Source organism: Eptatretus burgeri, chromosome 2 (assembly GCF_056783735.1).
Source record: "Eptatretus burgeri isolate ZD-2024b chromosome 2, Ebu_testis_v1, whole genome shotgun sequence".
Taxonomy (NCBI): domain Eukaryota; kingdom Metazoa; phylum Chordata; class Myxini; order Myxiniformes; family Myxinidae; genus Eptatretus; species Eptatretus burgeri.
The window spans coordinates 125,161,893-125,183,580 of NC_140962.1; the positions used below are offsets into that span (position 1 = coordinate 125,161,893).

Sequence of the window (21,688 nt, forward strand, 5' to 3'; positions counted from 1 at the left end):
CCAAAATCGAAATGATTAGTCATTGTCACACATCCAACCTGTCCACCAAATTTCGTCTGATTCTATCTACAACTTGTTCACAGTCAAATATCCTGTTCTGAACAGGAGACAAACAGACAGACAAGGGTGAAAATATAACCTGACGTTTCCCACCTTACTCTTCGTCGATGAAAAAGAGAAAGACAATGTGGTGAGGGTTAATCTTGGCCTCCACCTCATTCCTGTTTTCTAAAATAACTCAGCAACTTCCTTATTATTTTCTATCCATTAAATGCATAAGCACCTTAGTCTCCTTTTCTCCCCTCTCCTGGCTACTATCTCTTCATAATACCCTTTTTCATTTTCTCTCTCATTCTCTCCAATGACGTTATCCTCCTCGCTTTCCTTTCCTTTCCCTTTTCTCACATAAACTTCCATTTATTTGCTCCTTTTTATAATAGCCCTCATTATCAATGTCTTAAAGATGTCATAAAGGCATATTCAAGAACATAAGAAAAGTGTTCAAGAACAGTATTATTATTATGATTAATCTTTTTAATATAAAGACCATAATTTTGAAATTTGCAATAAAAATAAAGGTTATAAATTTTAATGTAATACCTTTGTTGAAAAACTGAGAGGAATTATACCTTTGTGGAAAAAAAACTACTGCGTGCCTCATAGAACAACATTGAGAGATGAAATAAAAAAACAGTCATCATGGGATTACAATAGAACTGTAGATTAACCCTCATTTTTAAACATGGTTTGAAACTTTAACTGGATAATAACAGCTTCAAAACATCTGCTTTGCCTCAGCTTTCATAATACCATATACACTGTTAGTTCTCCTTAATTTTGTATTCCATCAAATAATTCTGAGAGCCTTGAAAACGTTAAAAAGCCATTCTTCCCCGTGGCCAAACCAGGCTCTACATATCACTTGTCTTTGCTCCGCGTGGACAGGAATTGAGGTTAAATGAAAAATAGGCCCTCACTTGTCTGCCAAGAAGAGAAGATACACCTCAATAACGATCTCATTTTTAAACCACTATGGGTCACTTTTATTACTTTTATGGGGAAACTGAAACTTAAATGAAGTACTGCATAGGAAATTAGATCAGGCGTGAGGACTTTATGCACACTCCTGTTTTTTGGTATGGATGTTCAAAATAGCCTTGCCAGTTCTTCAAAAATTGTGTGAATAGTGCAGATCAGACCATACATCATCCAAAGCTGAGAATGTCGCACATCAGCAGTTTACTGGGATGGAGACCAACAGCGGTAACTACACTGTTTTCTAATAAAAATGAGGAAGTACATATATTCGGTAATGTATGCATGTGTGTACATATATATATATATATATATATATATATATATATATATATATATATATATATATATATATATATATATATATATATATATAGATATTGTTACGGCTGTGGAAATTCGCAATACACCATAAAGGGTCCTCAGGTGAGATATATCGGTAAGTTCATGTGTAGTTAGCCCAAACCCGTTGTTTCGAGGGAATATATGTGATCCATTTGGGCTGCAATTCTTCAGTTAGCCGTTTTTCTTTTGCGTCGTTATTTTGGTGCAACAACAACCAACATCGCCACAACCAACATCTCAACGATCATGCCATTCACTACATGACACCAACAATCACGCCATTCACACCACGATGCCACCTTCTACAACTGCGCTACCACCATCTTCGCCACTCGCCATTCAACAAGCACCGTGCAGTCACGATCTCTGCGGGACAGATGAAAGGAGCGGAGTGGCAGCAGCAACAAGGGTGCGAAGGGGCATCTGCTGCCCAAAACTCCCGCTTAAATATCTCCCGCCAAGATCTCCCACCCAAAACACCCGCGCAAATATCTCCCGCCTGAATCCTCCTTCCCTCGTTGTACGGCGCGTGGAGAAGAAAACCAACAATGCCTGTGGGTTTTCCCACCATTTTCCCCCGCGCTTGGTGAGAAAGGGGAGGGGTGGCGCGTCCTCTCCCGATTGGCGGATGCGCAGTGTGACGCGGCCGGCGGAGAGGAACGCCCTCTTCGAGGAATTTCTGGAAGCGTCTCGAAGGAAGGAGGAGCCAAGAATGGGGCGGGGCGCGGGGCGGAGCGAAGGGCAGAGCCCGGCCCTACAAAAGGGTGGGTGTGGAGAGTCCCAGTTCCATTGTCCCTGAATGAGAATTGTCGAGAGTTGTGGAGAGTCGCTGGTCGGTGTTTAGGTGGTCCCTTGTCCCTGAATGAGAATTGTCGAGAGTTGTTGGAGAGTCCCTGCTTATGGTTCATTCGTTCGGAGGAAGAGGTTGAGGTTCTGTTCGTTCGTTCGGGTCTGGTCAAAATATATATATATATATATATATATATATATATATATATATATATATATATATATATATATATATATATATATATATCTTCTTCTTCTTCTTTCGGCTGCTCCCGTTAGGGGTCGCCACAGTGGATCATCCGTATGATCTGCATAGTGATTTGGCACATGTTTTACGCCGGATGGCCTTCCTGACGCAACCCTGGTCGCCTCTTACGACACAGGGATATGGTACACCTATTTTAACCGGGGTATACACCGGCCCAGTATACTGGTACTCATTTCGCCGACCTCGGAAGGATGACAGGCTGAGTCAACCCCCTGGTGTATTAATTCAGTGGCCCAACGGGGCTTGAACTCGGGACCTTTTGGATCCCAAGCCGCTGCCCTAACCACTGCGCCAACACCAGGCTGTTCATATATATGTTTATATATATATATATATATATATATATATATATATATATATATATATATATATCTATATCTATATCTATATCTATATATATATATATATATATATATATATATATATATATATATATATATATATATATATATATATATATATATATATATATATCTATATATATATTGTTGCGGTATTCGCGCCCGCCGGCGTGCGGACTGCCACGTAACTCGAATCGCGGCACGTCGCCCACCGGACAGACAATCCAGTCGTGACCCTCTCGGACTAACGCCGGGAACCAGTCACGGGTGGACCTTTCGGTCTCACCGCGATCGAGCCAATCAGCCCCCACGTGGGATAGGGTTGCTCGCCAAATTCGACCTACCTAAGTACCCACGCGGAGGGTAGACCGGGCGATCGCACCTCGCCGCAGGTCGACTTCGGACACGGGCCACTTAAGCGACCCGTTCCGTACTATCAGAATAACCGAGCGGTGTTATCGTCGACCTCGACGGTTTGATTAATTATCGGGCGTATTCAGCCCACTACCAACCCTTTACGTGAAGCAAGATGAGGATTCAATGGGAGAAAAAGACGAAGCGAAGCGGGAGAACAGTTCAATAATAAAGCACATTTATTCGCGGCACACGGGAAGCACACATATTCAATTCCACCAAAAGCACACAGAAAAAACACAATTCCATTTACACAAAAAGCAAATATAAAAGCGAAGACAATGCAGAGCTAATACCGACTACCGAGCACACGGCAACACTTATACAACTCTACCTCACAGACGGCGCCGACAACACATACCCAAAACCAAGGAAAAGACATACCCCCAAGAATGAGGCGGGCCTGAGGCCGAGACCGGGTCGCGCCTACCCGTCTGGTGATGAGACGCGGAGCGGCGATGGCGCCTCACTCCGCGGGCCTCGCGGACAGTGTCTGGCAGGGGGTGGGAAAGGGGCCCCCTTGGTCGCACTATCTCAGCGCGGGGGGAAACAGGAGGGGGTTGCTGATGCTCGGGGTATAGAGGATCTTTATTATCCCTGGTGTGCGTCTCCACCTCGGCCAGGTCGCGCTACCGGCCTTCCTCGGGCGTGCAGCTCCCGGCACCGTCGCGAGCACCCCCTCGTCTGCCTTCGCCGCTGCCGCCTCTCCGCCTCTGGACTCTCCACCCTGGACTCTTCTTTGGGCTCTCCTCGTTCGACTCTCTTCAGCTTCTCCAGCTACTGCAGGCTTCGGGCTCCAGACTTCCACACCGCTCTGACTGACGAACACGGCCCTTTTATCCCCCCTCGTTCGACTCTCTGGACTGACGAACACGGTCCTTTTATCCCCCCGTAGCTTCGCCTTTGACCCCCTCCCTTTGACCTTTCACCTCGCTCCCCATTGGCCCGAGAAAAAGTGGGCGTGAAGGCTTTTTGATCCACAAATTTGCATATATCGATCGTCCTGGAGGCGGGGCCAAATCGCCCCTCGCTCACCGATTGGACGGCAAAAAGTGGGCGTGTGTCGTTTTTGATCCGTTTTTGAAGCACAAAATCCATGATTTTGTACACGCTGTTCGACGTGCGCCCTGCACGAGTCCAACACCGGTACCCACAGCGGGGCAAGAACGGTGGCGATGCTACGGTTGCGAGGTGTGACGGGAAGGTCGTGGCGGTTGTGGTGAAGCGGCGTTGTGGTTGGTGGTTGATGTTGTGGTTGTGGTGGTAATCATGGCGGTTGGTCCAAAATAAAGATAGTAAAAGAAGAACGGCTATCCTGAAGAGTCGCAGCACGCATATATGACATGTATTCCCACTAGACAACGGGTTTGGGCCTAACTACACATGTACTTGCCGAGATACCTCACCTAAGGGACCTGAATGGTGGTTTGCGAATTTGGTAACCACAACAATATATATCTATATATATATATATATATCTATATATATATATATATATATATATATATATATACATACATATATATATATATACATACATATATATATATATATATATATATATATATATATATATATATATATATATATATATATATATATATATATGCATATATATATATATATGCATATATATATATATATATATATATATATATATATATATGCATATATGCATATATATATATATATATGCATATATATATATATATATATATATGCATATATATATATGTGCATATATATATATGTATATATATATATATATATATATATATATATATATATATATATATATATATATATATATATATATATATATATATATATATATATATATATATATATGAGATGTTTAATACAGAAAATGGTAGGCTGAGTAGCGAATAGAAAACGAAAATTATTAAAGGCGATACTTTTGGTTTTTTTAAATGTTCATCACGATATTATACAAACACTTGTTAAGAGAATTCCAAAAATAATTAGAGAAATTCCTACTTTTTTCTCTGGGCTCGTGCCCCCTCTGGAAATTACTCACAGATAAAGAGCCAATGTGATAACGGATACAATTAAATACGGCCATTAATTATCTTCAAAAGTGGTGTTTTAATCAAGGCAAACATCCAATTTTCACCCTTGCATTTCCTTTACTTGGAATTTTCTTCGGATGCATGTTGTTTCAGGCTGTGAGGTTTTATGATTGTGGAGTTAGGAAGGACACACACACACACACACACACACACACACACACACACACACACACACACACACACACACACACACACACACACACACACACTAGTATAGATGAATGTTTGTTTGTGTGTTCATGTGTTTGTTCATTCATGCATTCACACCCGGCAGGAGCCAGTGCAACAAAACGTTGCATGGCCTCTTCTTTCATCCAGAAGAAAGTCGAGGGCTATGTTTGGATCCAGAGAAATTGAAAAATTATTAAAAAAAAATTTAATCTGATAATTAGCATTCAGGCCTCGATCAAATCTTATGCTGATGCACTGGGCTTGCACTATTTTCCAGGAAGTGATCGAGTATTATGTATTGTGAACACTGAACTACAAATCGATATAATGCTCATTGCCATTCACAACACACAGCCCACAGTGTAGCTACCAGGCGCCATATTGGTTAGCACTGGATGATGGGTGGAGACGATTTCCATCATGTGTTTGCATGTAATTCAGAACAAAAAACGATGGCGTTTCTTTTCATCTTTTGTGCGATAGTTTTTCAGTAATAAACTTATCATTGATACGATAACACAACTTTTCACAAGAAAGTTCAAGAACAAATGTTGTTTATTTGGGAGCATGAAGAACTTGGACTGCTTTAATGAAACTTACGAATACCAAGTCTGCCCCGGTTATTTCACAATAATTTGTTTTTGGTCACCATTGAAAACATTAATTTACCTGTTGTTTATTTATTACGTACCAAAATAATATAAATCAAACTTATCAAATATAACCAACTTTATTTTGCACCTTGATTGTACCATATTCCCAAATCGTGGCCAGAGTGAGCACCTGAGAGAATGTGCATGTCTGCTGCAGGTAGTGATTACTCAATGTGTGCGCCGTCCCTCGGATGGACGTTAAACTCGACGTCCTGTCCTACACTCACTTCTAATTTGTCTAGCTATCGCCAGCATGAGGTGAAATGAATGGTGGCCGTTAACATAAATACACTCGTTCATCCTCCCGACATAAAAAACGGTCATAAACCAATTTGTGACCCACAAACAAATTGTCCTACCAACAGCATTCAAGTGATGAGTGCCAAATGAGAAGCTGCGATACTGCAGTGATATTTCCGTATTTCCACAACCCTCCTGTAACCGATTGGCACAGTTTATTGCCGCACAAAATGGCATTTTAACATTTATTTGGCTTTTTCAATCTTGGACGTCTTAAAAACGAGCGAGACCCACGACATATCAGCCAAGTCGTGCTAACCAAGATGGCGTCGCTCACGTGACTTCGAGCTCACGGTGGCCACACTTTTGATGGGTCTGAGCATTCTATTTACCAGCAGAGTACCTGCCCCATGGGTGATCTTGTTCCAAGCACGTAACACATTCTTCTGATGTATACCTTTATTTGTGCAGGCAAAAATAGAAATAAACAGAACCCATGAAGTTATGTGCATGAAAAAAAAAAAAACAGACCTACGACCTAAAATTCACCACACCTTACTGCAGTGAAAAACGTGGGGACAGGAATACTGCACTGCAAACGGTGGAGACTTATAATCAGGTCAGTCAGGTCAGGCCAGATTAGATCTGTGACTTGCTACAGGTACCATGTAAACCTGCACTAACCTGTTCCATGGTCGAGTTGTCAGCGACTAAACCGTCTCCCCCACCAGGTTTTCTGGTGAGGAGGGTGTTTGGATATGGACACCCAGCAGGATTAAAAACAAAACCTGTCAAAGGGCGGATGAGCTCCTTGTGAGCCAACGGCCATCCATATCTAGTGCCCAACTGTGTCTGCGGACGTCCTCCTGCAGTTGGGTTACTTTTTTATTAGGAGGTTGGTGGCAGGATTTGCACTCCGGCCACCGTAAAACCCTTCATTCTGCAAAACGCAAAAACGCAAAAAAATCTGAAAACCCACTCCGTGGGAGTACCTCCTGTGCAGCTTCCCTTCGCAGGGCAGCTCACCGGATGACGGGATTGGGGCAAAGCCTTCGGGAGCCCCAATATTTGATGATAGGAGGGAAACCACGGGGTAACATTCCCGGGTCAGATTGCGGGAGAGTGTGTCGGAATGGTGCTGAGGTGTCGTCCACCAGATGGCAGTCTCCTTGGGTTGACCTGAGGCGGTCCCTTTGAGTGGGTGCCTGGAATGTCCGATCGCTAAGAGAGGATGATCACCTGTCCTTATCATCTGAGCTCAAGCATTTGGACATTGGTATTGCAGCACTCTCTGAGGTTCGGAGACCGGATTGCGGCAAGATCATGGTGGGTGGTTACACCTACTATTGGTCTGGTCGCTCTGATGGTTACCATACTCAAGGAGTTGCTGTAGCTGTGTCCAATAAGCTGACTCCAATGAGAATTGAGACAACACCGGTCAACGAGCGTATTATGATACTCAGGATTCGTCACTCCTTAGGTGTCATTTCCCTGGTCTCTGTTTATGCTCAGACGGAGGCGAGTGACCTCACCGTGAAGGATTCATTCTACACCACACTCGAGTCTATGGTTGATCAGTGGTGACACGAGATACACTTCTAGTCTTGGGGGATTTCAATGCATCGACTGGAACTGATAGGGCTGATTCTGAGATGTGTGTTGGTCCACATGGGTCAGGAACTATGAACCAGAATAGCACTAAGTTCCTTGACTTTGCAAGAAGCCATGGACTTAGGGTGGCCGGTTCATGGTTTCAGTGCCCACAAGATCATCGCTGGACTTGGTATTCCAACGCTGGTGGTGTGGCAAATGAGATTGACCATGTCCTCATTGATGGTCGCTGGAGGATGATCCAGAACTGCAGGATCTTCCGGAGTGCTCAGTTCCTCAATACCGACCAATGGATTGTCGTAGCAACTCTGAAGTTGCACCTTTAATCTCGTAGAATGGTACCATCCCAGCCTCGGCTGGATGTTGGCAAGCTCAAGGATGATAGAGTAGCTGAGGAGTTTGCGAACAAGCTGAATGGAGATTTGGGGGGTCTGGGTGCTTTGGGAGGTCCTGAAGAGTTGTGGAGTGCCTTCAAGACCACCGTCCTTGATGTTGCCGGTGGATGTCTTGGAACTCACCGGAGGGCAAAGTAGAATTTTGTCTCTCAAGGGACACTGATTACCATTGCCCAGAGTTACAGGGCCAGGCTGAATGGCAGAGCTGAGCTGTTCAGGGAGCTGAGGCGTAAAACGGTGCGTGCACTGAGGGTGGACAAGGAGGCCTATGTGCGAGGAATCTGTGAGGGGGTAGAGCATCACCTGTGGTCAAGTGATTCTCACCCTGCTTACAGGAGAATTCATGGATTACGTTCATCCAAGCCCATCCCTCGGTGTACTGCAGTTAGAGCAGAGGGTGGTAGGCTCTTGACAGAGGAGTCTGAAGTGAAGGCCCGCTGGGCCGGTTACTTTGAGCGGTTGTACCAGGCTGATCCACCAGCTGTCGAGTTGGACATCAGAGGTGTTACAATCCCTGTTGCTGACCCTCCAATCAACTGTGGTCCACCTTCACTTGTAGAAACACATGCTGCAGTGAACCAGTTGAAATTGGGTAAAGCTCCAGGGATCTGTGGCATCCATGCCGAACTTCTCAAGGCTGGTGGAAATGCTGGACTCATGTCGTTGCATGCAGTTCTGTGCTCTGCCTGGAACACAGGCATCATCCCAACTGACTGGAAAAGGGGCCTTGTTGTCCCTCTCTGGAAAGGGAAGGCTCATCGCCAAGACTGCAACAACTACCAAGGTGTGATGCTGCTTTCAGTGCCGGGCAAGGTATTTGCTCAGATAATTCTTGATAGGGTTCGCCACCATCTGCTTGAGCACCAACATCCAGAGCAGTCAGGCTTTATACCAAAGAGGTCAACGATTGACCATATCCTTGCTCTTTGGGTCCTCACCGAACGCAGACGAGAGTTTCGGCGGTGGCTGCTTGCAGCCTATGTTGATCTCTGTAAAGCTTTCGATTCAGTGAATCAGAATGCCCTCTGGAGAATTCTTGCTCTTGATGGGGTGCCACCAAAACTGATCGATCTGATGTCTGAGCTCCACTCTGGTACTGAGAGTGCTGTGAAGTGTGGTGGTACCATCTCTGACTTATTTCCAGTTGTTACTGGAGTTCGTCAGGGGTGTGTACTGGCCCCCACACTTTTCAGCACTTGTATGTACTGGATTCTAGGGAGGATGTCAGAGAGAGCAAGCTGCGGTGCATCGTTTGGGAATGTCAAGATCTCTGACTTTGATTTCACAGATGATGCAGTCATTTTGCGGAGACTTTAGATATCCTTTAGGGGGCCCTCGAGGTGCTGAATGAGGAGTCGGAGCCGCTGGTATTACGGGTTTCCTGGGTCAAAACTAAGATCCAGGCTTTCAATGACATCTTGGATGCTGCTGTCCTGTCTGTGCCTCTTTGTGGTGAGGATGTTGAAGTCATGGAGAGATTCACTTACCTTGGCAGTGATATTCATGTCTCTGCTGGCTGTGAGTCAGAGGTCAACAGACGTCTGGGTCTGGCCTGGGGAGTCATGGATTCACTGGATCATGGGGTGTGGCTCTGCCGGTACCTGTGCGGGAGGACGAAAGTCCGAGTCTTCAGGTCCTTGGTGCTTCCAGTCTTGCTCTATGGATGCGAGACTTGGACTCTGACCAAGGATCTGAGATGGAGACTTAATTCCTTTGGTACCAGGTCTCTTCGGAGAATCCTTGGCTATCGCTGGTCGGACGTTGTGTCCAACGAGCGGTTGCTGAGAGAGACTCAAATGAGATTTGTTACCTACATAGTCCGTGAGCATCAGCTGTGGCTGTATGGACATGTGGTTCATTTTCCTGACGCTGATCCTGCTCACCAGATTCTCTCAGCGAGGGAGTCTCATGAGTAGAGGAGGCCAACGGGCCGACCACGTGCCTCCTGGTTGCAGCAGGTTGATCAGCATCTCAAGGCGATGTGGATGGGCCAGGCATCTGCCTGGGGGATGGCCAGACGGAGGCACCTGGAGTACCAGCGGAAAGTGGACGCAGCGACGCGCTGCTCTGGCGCATGCTTCCATACCTGACCTGACCTGACTTATAATACCCTCCCCCATCTGGAGGCAGCGCTACACGGTACACATTTACAAAGAGAATTTGCATTCTCCCCCTCTCTCAAGATCATAAGCATGGATAAAAAACATCCCTATACATTATTTGGGGGTTATGCTGATCCGATGTAGCATGTCTGGATGGAATTGGCCCACAACTTTAGGAGAAGTAGTGTGACAAACAAACACACAAACACAGATCTGTGAATTATAGTAAAGATAAGGGACGAAAGGTGGAAATGATTGTGAATTTAGTGTTCCGTCTTTATTTACTTTTAACATTGTTCTTAACAAACTGGAACAGGAACAACGCAGGCATGATAGGCCAAATGGCCATCTCATGCACAAAAGTTCCCTGTGTATATTTGTGTGACGTTATTAAGAACAGGAACAAATGGGGAGGGGAGGACAGAGAGTTGGGGGGGCGGGGTGGGGGGAGGGTGCATGGAGTTGGAATAGGGAGATTGAGACGTCCGGAAGGGGGGAGTGGACTTGGAGTTGGAAGGGGGATTGAGTACTTGGGGATTTTTGGAAGTTGACGACTTGAAGAAGAAAGAGGGAGGAGATGACAGAGTTGCCTTGGGGAAGGGAGGGCAGAGAGGGGACAGAGTTGGGATCGAGGGTTTTGAGGCTTTTGAGGGGTGGGGAGAGTTACGGTCATTGGGCTGGGAGAAGGTTTGAGGACTTGAAGAGAGGGGGAGGGGAGCACAGTGTTAGGGTGTGGTGGGAGGGGGGGTTAAGGATATATGATTTTGTGTGGGTCTCGGTTTTGTGGGGGGGGGTTGGGAATTTGAAGTCACATTTTATGCAGAATTTCCATGGGTTCGTGATAGTCCCGTTGCGTCTTTTGGGTCCTCTCGGCATCTTGGGTTCTTTCGGTATTTTTGGTCCTCATTGTCTTTCGGTCCTCGGGGTTATTTGGATGCCTTGGGTCTTTGGAATGTTTTGTGTCCTTGGGTCATTTGGATCCATCAGGTCTTTTGGGTCCTCTGTATATTTTGGGTGTTTGGAGTCCCTGGAGTCTTTTGTGTCCTCTGAGGCTCTTGGATCCTTGGGGTCTTTTGAGTCCTCTAGGTCCTTTGGGTATTTTAGGTCTTCAGGGACCTTGAGGTCTTTCTGATTCTTTGGGTCTTTTGGATGTCTTGGTTTGTCGGGGTCTTTAGGGTCCTCAGGGTATTATGTGTCTTGTGGATCTTCGAGTTCTTTTTGATCTTTTGGGACTTTGGGGTATTTTCAGTCTTTTGAGTCTTCTGGGACTTTGGGGAATTTTTGGGTCTTTCTTGTATACAATGTCGAGGCTCATAGAGCTAACACACAGAACATACAACAAGGGGAGCAGGAGACAAGAGGGTCAAGAGAGGAAAGGACAAAACCGTGGGGAACAGAGAGAGACATGAGATCTGTGGAAGGGAGAGGGATGGGATGGGGGTACACAGGGTAAACAAGATGGATACAACAGGGACTTTCATGTTCTTAAACGACAGGGACTCTCAAGAAGCAAAGCAGGGAATTTGAAGCAGGTAGGTTTGGGGTGGATTAACGGGGAAGAGAAGATAGTGGTTTTGAACGGGGGAAGATGAGAGATGGTGGTGAACAGCTGTTTTGAAGGCTTGGGGGGAAGAGGGGGATTGAAGAGAGTGTGGGAGTTTGTTCTAAAGGCGGGGAAAAAAAGAGGAACGAAAGAGTGAAGGAGAGCAGTGATTCTTGATTTTGGTAGTTTTACCAGAAGGGGGTTCCTGGTGGACCTTGAGCAGCCTGCGGAAATATGGGGGGGGGAGATATTGCAGAGAGAGAGCAGGGGGGGCGAGACTGGAGAGAAGATGGTAAAAGACAGAATGACCACCGATCTGCCTGCGGTGAGAGTGAGACCCAGTGACTCGGCCTCATAGTGGGATATACCAATGACCCTAAATGCCTTGGTTTCCACAGCATGAAGCTGAGAAAGGTGAGAGATGAGAGCACCAACCCAGAGGGGAGAGCAGTACTCCATCAGGCTGTGGATGAAAACTTTGTATGTGGTCAGGAGCTGAGGTGTGCCAAGGTAGGACTTTGCATGATGGTGGATGCCCAGTCTGCGACTGGCTTAGGAGGCCAGCTTGGAAATGTGGTTTTCCCAGGAAAGATCATGGCAAATAGTGAGACCCAGAAGCTTGAATGAAAGGACTTGTACAAGAGGATTGTTGAGAAAGTAGATGGGGAGAGGTTTACAGATCGTCCTTTCGGAAAGACATCGTGAGTGTGAGATTTGTCAGGATTGAAAGACATGTCAGGTCTTTGGGGTCTTTGGAGTCTTTTGGGTATTTAAGTGTCTTTGGGGTTTTTCAGGTCTTCAGGGTCTTTTTCATCTTCAGGGTCTTTTAGGACTTTTGGGTCGTTTAGATCTTTGGGGTATTTTGGTTCTTTGGGGTCTTTTAGGTCCTTTTGCTTTCTGGGTCATTTGGATATTTGGGATCTTTTGGGTCTTCCGTTTCATTTGGGACTTCGAGGTCTTTTGGATGTTTGGGGTATTTTGGGTCTTCTGAGTCTTTTGGGACTTCAGGTTCTTTGGGGTCTGTGTGGTATTTTGGGTCTTCGGGTTATTTGGAGTCTTTGAGTGTTTTGGGTCTTCAGATTATTTTGGGTCTTGGGGGCCTTTTGTGGTCTTTTGGTCCTCTGGGCACATTAGGTTCAGTATTTTAGGTTACAATTGTGCGTGACGTCAGGTCGGCTGTCCAACCAATGGGTGAAGAGCAGATATACATACATACATACATACATAATCATGCACAGTTGCTCCACTACATGTAGATTTTCAGCTCGGTGATTGTGACGATCGTATGTTGAGGTTATAGTGATTTGTCAACAACACAAATTTAATATATCATGTTTGTAATGACGTGACAACGTTTTATTGCTTTGGGATTTGTACGATGATGTAATGTGTCCGTGGAACTTCTGTACTTGAGAGATGAGTCCACCTGTGTGCGTAATGGAGGTGCAGCTGATCAAGGCTTCAGTGTATCTCTGCAGAATAAACTCCGATTTGTCTCCTGAGAATCTGCTTCCTCGTAGTCACAGTGTTTACAAGTGTGCCTGTTATTAAAAAGATTGCTTTGCACATGTTTATTATAACACTACCGTCCTCCGTGGTCAGACCTTGAGTGAGTTTGTGGTGCTTACACATTGCCATGATCGAGTAGTATGTAGGCCCATTGTGAAGATTATATGTTGAAGTCCTATTATGTATGCAAGCTAAGAAGGGAAACTGTGTATTCCCTTGCTACGTTTCTCCTCGACCTATAATTCTCCCCGTCACGATGATCTGTCTCTTGCTTTTAAGGTTATTTCTCCGAAATAAGCTCGTAGAGTGGGTCTTTTGGGTCTTAGGTCTTTTGGGTATTTTAGGTATTTTAGGTCTTCTGGATCTTTTAGATCTTTGGGGTATTTTGGTTCTTTTAGGTCCTTTTGCTTGATTTTGTAAAACTCACCGCCATTGGACTCTGGAGCAGTGGAAACTCGTTCTCTGGAGTGATGAATCACGCTTCACCATCTGGCAGTATGATGGATGAATCTGGGTTTGGCGGATGCCAGGTGGCACACATTTGGATCTTTGGGGTCTTTTGGATGTTTGGGGTATGAGCATGGTCTTGCACCTGGAAAGAGTCCAGCCGTCCGTATGTTAACATTTGACTGCAACATCTTCTCCTCACAAACTACCCGACATATATGGACCAAATTTGGGATGATGCATCAGGACAGGGAAGTCTCATCGGGAGGGTTGTGCTCCCCATCTACATGCGCCCCCCTATCAAGAGAGTAAAAGGGGATGAGGGGGGATTGCCCCCAAGTGTTGGTATTTTATTCAAAATCTTCTTCTCAGAAACCGCCAGACAGATCCAGGCCAAATTCGCCAAGAGGCATCGGGACAATTCCCTAAACTGAAGTTGTGCTCTTCGTGGCCGTATCTCCCCCGGAAAGGGGGCAACGGGCCTCCTCCCCCAATCCCTCATTTTCACTAAAACACCTTCTCCACAACGACCTGAGTGAGACGGACAAAATTTGGTACAATGCATCAGAACAGTAGTCTCATTGGGTTGTGGTCCCCATGAGGATCCACCCGTTTAAAGGGGGGCTTTCCCCAAATGTTGGTATTTCATTCAAAAATCTTTTTCTCAGAAACCACCAACCAGATCCAGACCAAACTGGCCATGCGACATCATGACCATGCCCAAACGTTATGGTGTACTCCCTACTTCTGTATCTGCCCTGGAAAAGTGGTGGGCCACTATGGGGACTTTCAGGTTGGATGCCTTGGGTCAGGTTACAATGGAGGAGAAGGCTGTCCCATGTGTTGTGGGAAGATCACTCCCTTCCCTCAACCCTCATATTCACGAAAACATATTTTCCTCACAAACAACATGACCGATATGGACCAAATTTGGTACGATACATCAGAACAGTAAGGTCTCATGGGGTTGTGCTCCCCATCTGGATCTGCCCCCAAAAATAGGCTGAACTTGGGGTTTCACCTCAAATTCAGGTTAATTTCTCAAAAAATCTTCTCAGACACCAATGGCTAAATGCAGACCAAACTCTTCATGAAACACACAGACCATGCCATTAAGTTAAGTTGTGCTCCCCCGTCACCATAGGGGCCATGGCCCCTTCCCTTTAATCCATCATTTTCACCATGCCTGTTGGGGAAATAACCATCTGTCCCCCACCAGGCTATTGTGTAAACTTTAATAAACCGCATCACGAAGATCAGCATGGAAAGATGACCGTACACGGACCACATGACCAGAATTTTCCAAACATGTCATGTCTCAAGTCTCTTATACAGGGACTCCGTATGTACAGCATCGCTTTAGCTAATGGTTCTGTCCATTTTCCCACAATCCTGACTTGTTTTGTTTGAGTCCACATTTACATTCGATTTATTTTCATAAAACACTTTATGTTTTATTTATTTTGTTATTTTGGTGTGGATAAAGTACGTTATTAAATTATTTCAATACTTTGTGTTCATTTTGGTTGTGGGAGTGCATATATGTTAGTGGCTAATGGTCTTAAATTAACCCCAAAACACCCAACTTGCACTCATGCACTTCCTTGGAGTTCCCTTAGTATGCATGCAAAGTTTTGGCCCCTAGGTTTCATGGTTTTGGAGTTTCCCAACGGGAGGCGTCCCCTCCCCAGACTTTATTTTACACCCTCCTATTATGGAGGAGTCACACACTGACATTTTTTCGTGTTGATGGGATTAAAACCTGGCCTGAACCTGCATCATGAGCCAAGGGTTCAGATGGGAAAACAAACAAGTGAACCTGCCTAAATCAGACTGAATGCCAGCATTAACTGCCATACTCTTCGTGAGTCACCGTGGGTTCTTCAACACCCACCAACTAATGCTAAAAACTGTAAGACCATGCTCAACCGATGGATGGCCCGCATTTTGATGTGCCAGTGCTATGCCGCTGAAGCACCATTCCGACAGCTGATAGTCGGGCTCTGAATCAAATCCAAACAAGACAGCTCAAAGTTAAGTATGCTCTGAGGATGTGGTAGGAAACGTTATTATTTAAGTATTCAAGAGGCTTGGAGGATGATTAGTGTTCATTCTGTGTTCGTGTATGTATTAGATGCCCGACTAACTGTATGCACCTGGAGTGAACTTTTTTCGGTGTCAACTCTTTAGTACTTTCACATCATGAACTTTGCTCCATTCACTTGTCCAACCAATTGCAGTAATGTAAGCATAGTTTTTTTTTTCACTCTCATCTTACTTATTGTCTCACAGCTCGCCATTTTACATCTTCATCATTTCTCCTTGCCTGGCAGTTGGCCATTTTGCACCGTGGTGGAAATGATTAATGGACTTGAGTTTCACTGGAGTTAAACTTGAGTACACTGGAGTTCAATAGTGTTCACGGGAGTTTGCTGGAGTTAATCCACATTCTCAGCCCTATCTTCAGTGACACATTTCCTCTCTTGGCTGAAGGAGTTTCGTACGATGTGCCGCATTGCGGCTCGCTATCTCCGGTGGGTTTTTACTCCTTTTAACCACAGGACTTCTATCGTTGTACCTCTTTTGTGGAGCAGCTTATTCCCACGGAAACTGGGCATTTATGACACCCGCGTCATCGAGTGCATTGTATTACTGTATGGACTTGACGCCAAATTGGCCCACTGGTGATACGCAGTCGTTTTTCCTGCTTCTTATTGAACTCTGTTAGCTCTCAAACGAGCCCCGGCAAGGTGTACAAAAAAAAAGAAGAAAAATCAAAAAATTCGTTACTGCATTCACACGCACTCAAGATTAACGCCTTGTGAGACATCGGTCGCTCAGACTGGACGAAATCATCAACCTTTAGCGGTGAGTACAAGTCGATAACTCCGATTTTCTATCCACTTTTATCAGCTTTACGATTGTGTGCCACTTCCTGATTGGTTTGATAAGGACGAATTACAGTCTCAACTGTCAACACTTGAACTGCAGTTCATCTTTATATGATAGACGGGTTGCATTCATCTATTCCTCCATATTTCTGAAACACCCTGTGTCTTCACTGTCTCTATAATGCATTCTAAGACTAATTGTAGTATCTTGTGCATTTAATACTTAGAGTACGTGTATTTTTTGTGGATTATTGCAAGACAGTGCCTGCACCTGCCATTATATATATATATATATATACACACACACACACACACACACACACACACACACACACACACACACACACACACACACACACACACACACACACACACACACACACACACACACACACACACACACACACACACACACACACACACACAAACACTACATGGCCAAAAGTATGCGGACATCGCTTCCAATGAGTGGATTCGGCTATTTCAGCCACACCCATTGCTGACTGTATAAAATCAAGCACACAGCCATGCAATCTCCATAGATAAACATTGGCAGTAGAATGGGCCGTGCTGAAGAGCTCAGTGACTTTCAACGTGGCACCGTCATAGGATGCCACCTTTCCAACAAGTCAGTTCATGAAATTTATGCCCTGCTGGAGCTGCCCCTGTCAACTGCAAGAGCTGTTATTGTGAATTGTAAATGTCTCAGAGCAACAACAGCTCAGCCACAAAGTAGTAGGCCCACAAGCTCACAGACCGGGCCCGAGTGCTGAAGCACATAGCGTGGAAAAATCATCTCTCGTCGGTTGCAACATTCAACCGAGTTCCAAACTGACTCCGGAAGCAATGTCAGCACAAGCACTGTTCATCGAGAGCTTCATGAAATGGGTATCCATGGCCGAGCAGCCGCACACAAGCCTAAGGTCACCATGCGCAATGCCAAGCGTCGGCTGGAGTGGTGTAAAACTCACCGCCATTGGACTCTGGAGCAGTGTAAACTCGTTCTCTGGAGTGATGAATCACGCTTCACCATCTGGCAGTATGATGGATGAATCTGGGTTTGGCGGATGCCAGGTGAACGCTTCCTGCCCGAATGCATAGTGCCAATTGTAAAGTTTGGTGGAGGATGAATAACGGTCTGGGGCTGTTTTTCATGGTTTGGGCTCAGCCCCTTAGTTTCAGTAAAGGGAAATCTTAATGCTACAGCACGCAATGACATTCTAAACGATTCTGTATTTCCAACTTTGTGGCAACAGTTTGGGGAAGGCCCTTTCCTATTGCAGCACGACAATGCCCCCGTGCACAAAGTGAGGTCCGTATAGAAACGGTTTGTCGAGATCGGTGTAGAACAACTTGACTCGCCTGCACAGAGCCCTGACCTCAACCCCACCGAACACCTTTGTGATGAATTGGAATGCCAACTGCGAGCCAGACCTAATCGCTCAACATCAGTGCCCGACCTCACTTATGCTCTTGTGGCTGAATGGAAGCAAATCCCCGCAGCAATGTTCCAACATCTCATGGAAAGCCTTCCAAGAAGAGTGGAGGCTGTTATCACTGCAAAGATTGGACCAACTCCATATTATGCCCATTGATTTGGAATGAGATTTTGGATGACAACGTATTCATCTACTTTTGGCCATGTAGTGCATGTGTGTGTACATATATATATATATATATATATATATATATATATATATATATATATATATATATATATATATATATATATATATATATATATATATATCATTGTTACTGAAGGCGTCATCAAATATATTAATGAAAAACAGTTTTCCAGGAGGCGACTGTCCCAGCGATTCGGGGGCTCCATGCACATGGTGTCCAGGCATCTGATGAGGGGACATCTGTCCGTGCTCTATCCACGTGGCCGGCCCTCTGTGCTGGCGTGGTCTGTATTCATTACTGAAAAAGATCGGCTTATTGACAGGACGCAGATCATATTGAAAGAGTCGAGAACACCTCGTATGTATTTATGGGTAAGGGGTAAGAGAGATTTACAGGGCACATTTCACTTGTTGATTTTGGCATCGTTTGTTCTGAGATCCCTCTGGCGAAAAGCGTAGAGTGCAATATTTGAAGTAGCCTCCGGTTGATTGTTCGCTACTCACATTATATTGGCATCACCGTTGGAGATCGAGTCGAGCGTGTTAGTCGAGACATGCCATTAATCCCCACCGACATCGGGTGTCCATTTGCAAGTGCCATTGAATTGCTTTGAGAAATGATTGGTCTTGGACCACATTTCCTCGTTAATCAAAGGAATACACCAACACATTGAGCAATTAAGGTTTAGACTCTGAAAATTCGTTTTTAGGTGAAAGGTTGTGGGTAGATCACTTCTGCGTTTGTTTGGGGGTTGATTGCAGTTGGAGTGTACCTGGCCATCCTCCCTCGGTATGTGGAGACGGGACTGTGTCTGGAGCATGCCATAATTTATATCCTTTGCGAGGGATATATAAATGATCACATGTCACTTCAGATGTGTCACTTTGGATCTTGTTCAGGATGCCGGAAAATAACTCTGTTTCTCTTATTGAGAAACACCTTGGAATATTTAATGTTCACCAACTTTAACGTCCATCCACTAAACGACATGGCAACAAATATTGAATTGAATATTGAGTCCACCAAGTATATGTCATTGGTGTGATTTACAAAAACATGAACAAGGTGTGAGAAGATGGGGATCAACGTGATGGGGGTTCAATGCGATGAAATTACGAATTGTGGACCTGCGGTTCGGTGATGCAGTTGTACCTAATCGAGCATCAGGAGATAAAGAGAAATCAAAACAGAACATTGCGATAAGGGTGTTGAGAACGCCAAGGTGCCTTTTGTTGTTCACAGGATCTTGGCAAGGAAACGGGCATCAAACGGACCGCGAATCGGTCGCGGAACCGTCGCTTCTTCCATTCACGGGGTCAACCTCCGCCATGCTGGCGCGAAGTGTCTTAACTGCCCCTGCCATACGGGCTTGGCAGGCGCCAGAGAGGCGCTTTTATGTGCCGCGTCCCCCAGTGTGTGTCTCTGTGCGCGTCCTGCACTGCACGGGCTAATGGTCCCGGAGAATGGGACGAATACGGGGTGGCTGTAAATCGGCACACCAATCTTCTGGAATCCAGAGAGTGATTCAAGGGAAGAGCAGATAATCATACTCTTCACTTTAATCACTCTCTGCCATTTCATATATTCTGATTCTGATGGACCATACTCTGTTAGAGAGCGTCGGTGCTGCTGAAGCAGTTTCTTGGTAAGGGTTTAGCTGTTTGGTTTGCCATTGCCTGCCCAGCAGTAGTTTGGGCAGTAATTTGGAATTTGGCCACGACTACTTTTTGAGAAGCTCCCCCACTCTTTGCAAAGGACACCATGTTAGATGGCATCATCGGGCCTCTCTGCCTATATCGTCTGCTTTGTAGCGGTGAAGACGTACTTTTCCATAGCAGGTGCTTTAGATCTCATTTCGAGTTGGTATGAAGGGGGAAGAGTCCTTATTCATATGACCTGAAGACGGCATAAAATATCAATACGGAGAAACACATGTGGATGATAATCAAGTGTGGTGGATGATGGAAATGCCTGAACTCTCACAGTTGGTTCAAATTCTGTCTGGCATGGAGTTCACACACTTCATCACACGTTAAACAATTCCAGAATCGCAATGGGCTCCAAAACATCCTTCTTGTACCACATGACGTGTATAAATTATAGCATCCTTCATGAAGACAGTTTGTCGTCATCCTGGGCATACGTGCGTCTTTAAAGTTGCTCATACTGCGGGAATTACTCTGACTTCCCCCTCTCAGACGTTGTGCAAGAAAAGCCTCTGCAAGGGACGTCTCTTCGTGAAACGTCTCTCGGGAGCAGCGGGCGTGGGACCTATAAATCCGAGTTGCGAGCTTTGAAAAACACACCGAGCTCTTTCGGCACTGTTTCTCTCTTCGATTCGGTCACACTTGCGGGCGAAGATCATTCTCGGAGGGCAGTGTCAGGAAAATTATTCGTTGCGTTTTGAAGGGCGCACCAGCAGATTTGGCACACGGATTGGCGTAGGTCCGCTTGAGCGCTCTATCTGCCTCCTCTCTGGCCTCTCACAGTGCCCGCCTGTTTCCCTCATTGGCTGCGCAGTGACTTCTTTAAGGGGGTACCAACGGCACCCCATTGGTGCTCGGCGTGATTTAAGCGCTCCGGGGCTCTATAGGGTCGTCAGGGCAGCAACTCCAAAGGCACCCCCTTCTTTGCATTCCTCCCTTTCACCACCCACCCCCCACCCTCTTTCCCAGCAACTTTCTTTCTCTGGTCTCTTAACTGGCCCTCGCAGCTGTCGAAAGGTAACCAAGGCTGCGAGTTGCTCCTTGCAAGGTGCGCGTGGGATATTGGACACAGTGCAAGCGCCTCACCACAGGCGGGCCTTGCTCGTGTTGAAGCAAACCTTGGTCGGGACTCCATTGCGACAAATTTACAGCTGAAAAAACAAACCTTCTAAATCCCTGAGTTAGATCCCGCACAGCCGCTGACTCGGGGGATAATGGATTGAGAAACGATGGACATCTTGTGCATCCGCTGCAGGAGGTCCTACATAGGCATGCTGTTGAGACTCTTTCTCCTGGGATTGGGGTCAACAGAAAAGGTGGCCGCACATTCAGGCTTCCAGAAGGGTGAGTTTTCTACAATTTTGAGTCCACACAACATGTGTAATATTGTGTCCCATTATTTATATAAGGTGGGCTCATAAACAAAATTTGATCCGATATGTGATGACAGTAATGCTGGTGATCGAAATCAGATGACTCCTTTATGCCCCCCCCCACACCCCTATTGTT

The 21,688-nt window shown here is 45.5% G+C and overlaps 1 protein-coding gene across 2 annotated transcripts in view; it reads left to right on the forward strand.

Moving 5' to 3' along the window:
- Window positions 1-21,688, forward strand: part of LOC147033001 (A disintegrin and metalloproteinase with thrombospondin motifs 6-like) — a 152,522-nt gene that overhangs the window by 49,444 nt on the left and 81,390 nt on the right. Inside the window, exon 1 of one of the 2 annotated variants that reach the window (XM_085871104.1) lies at window positions 20,730-21,523. The exons of the other annotated variant lie outside the window; for it this stretch is intronic. Coding sequence (XP_085727230.1) covers window positions 21,409-21,523 — 115 coding nt within the window. The 5' untranslated portion in view covers window positions 20,730-21,408. Of the gene's footprint in view, window positions 1-20,729; window positions 21,524-21,688 lie in introns of those variants that run through there. 2 annotated transcript variants of the gene reach the window in all.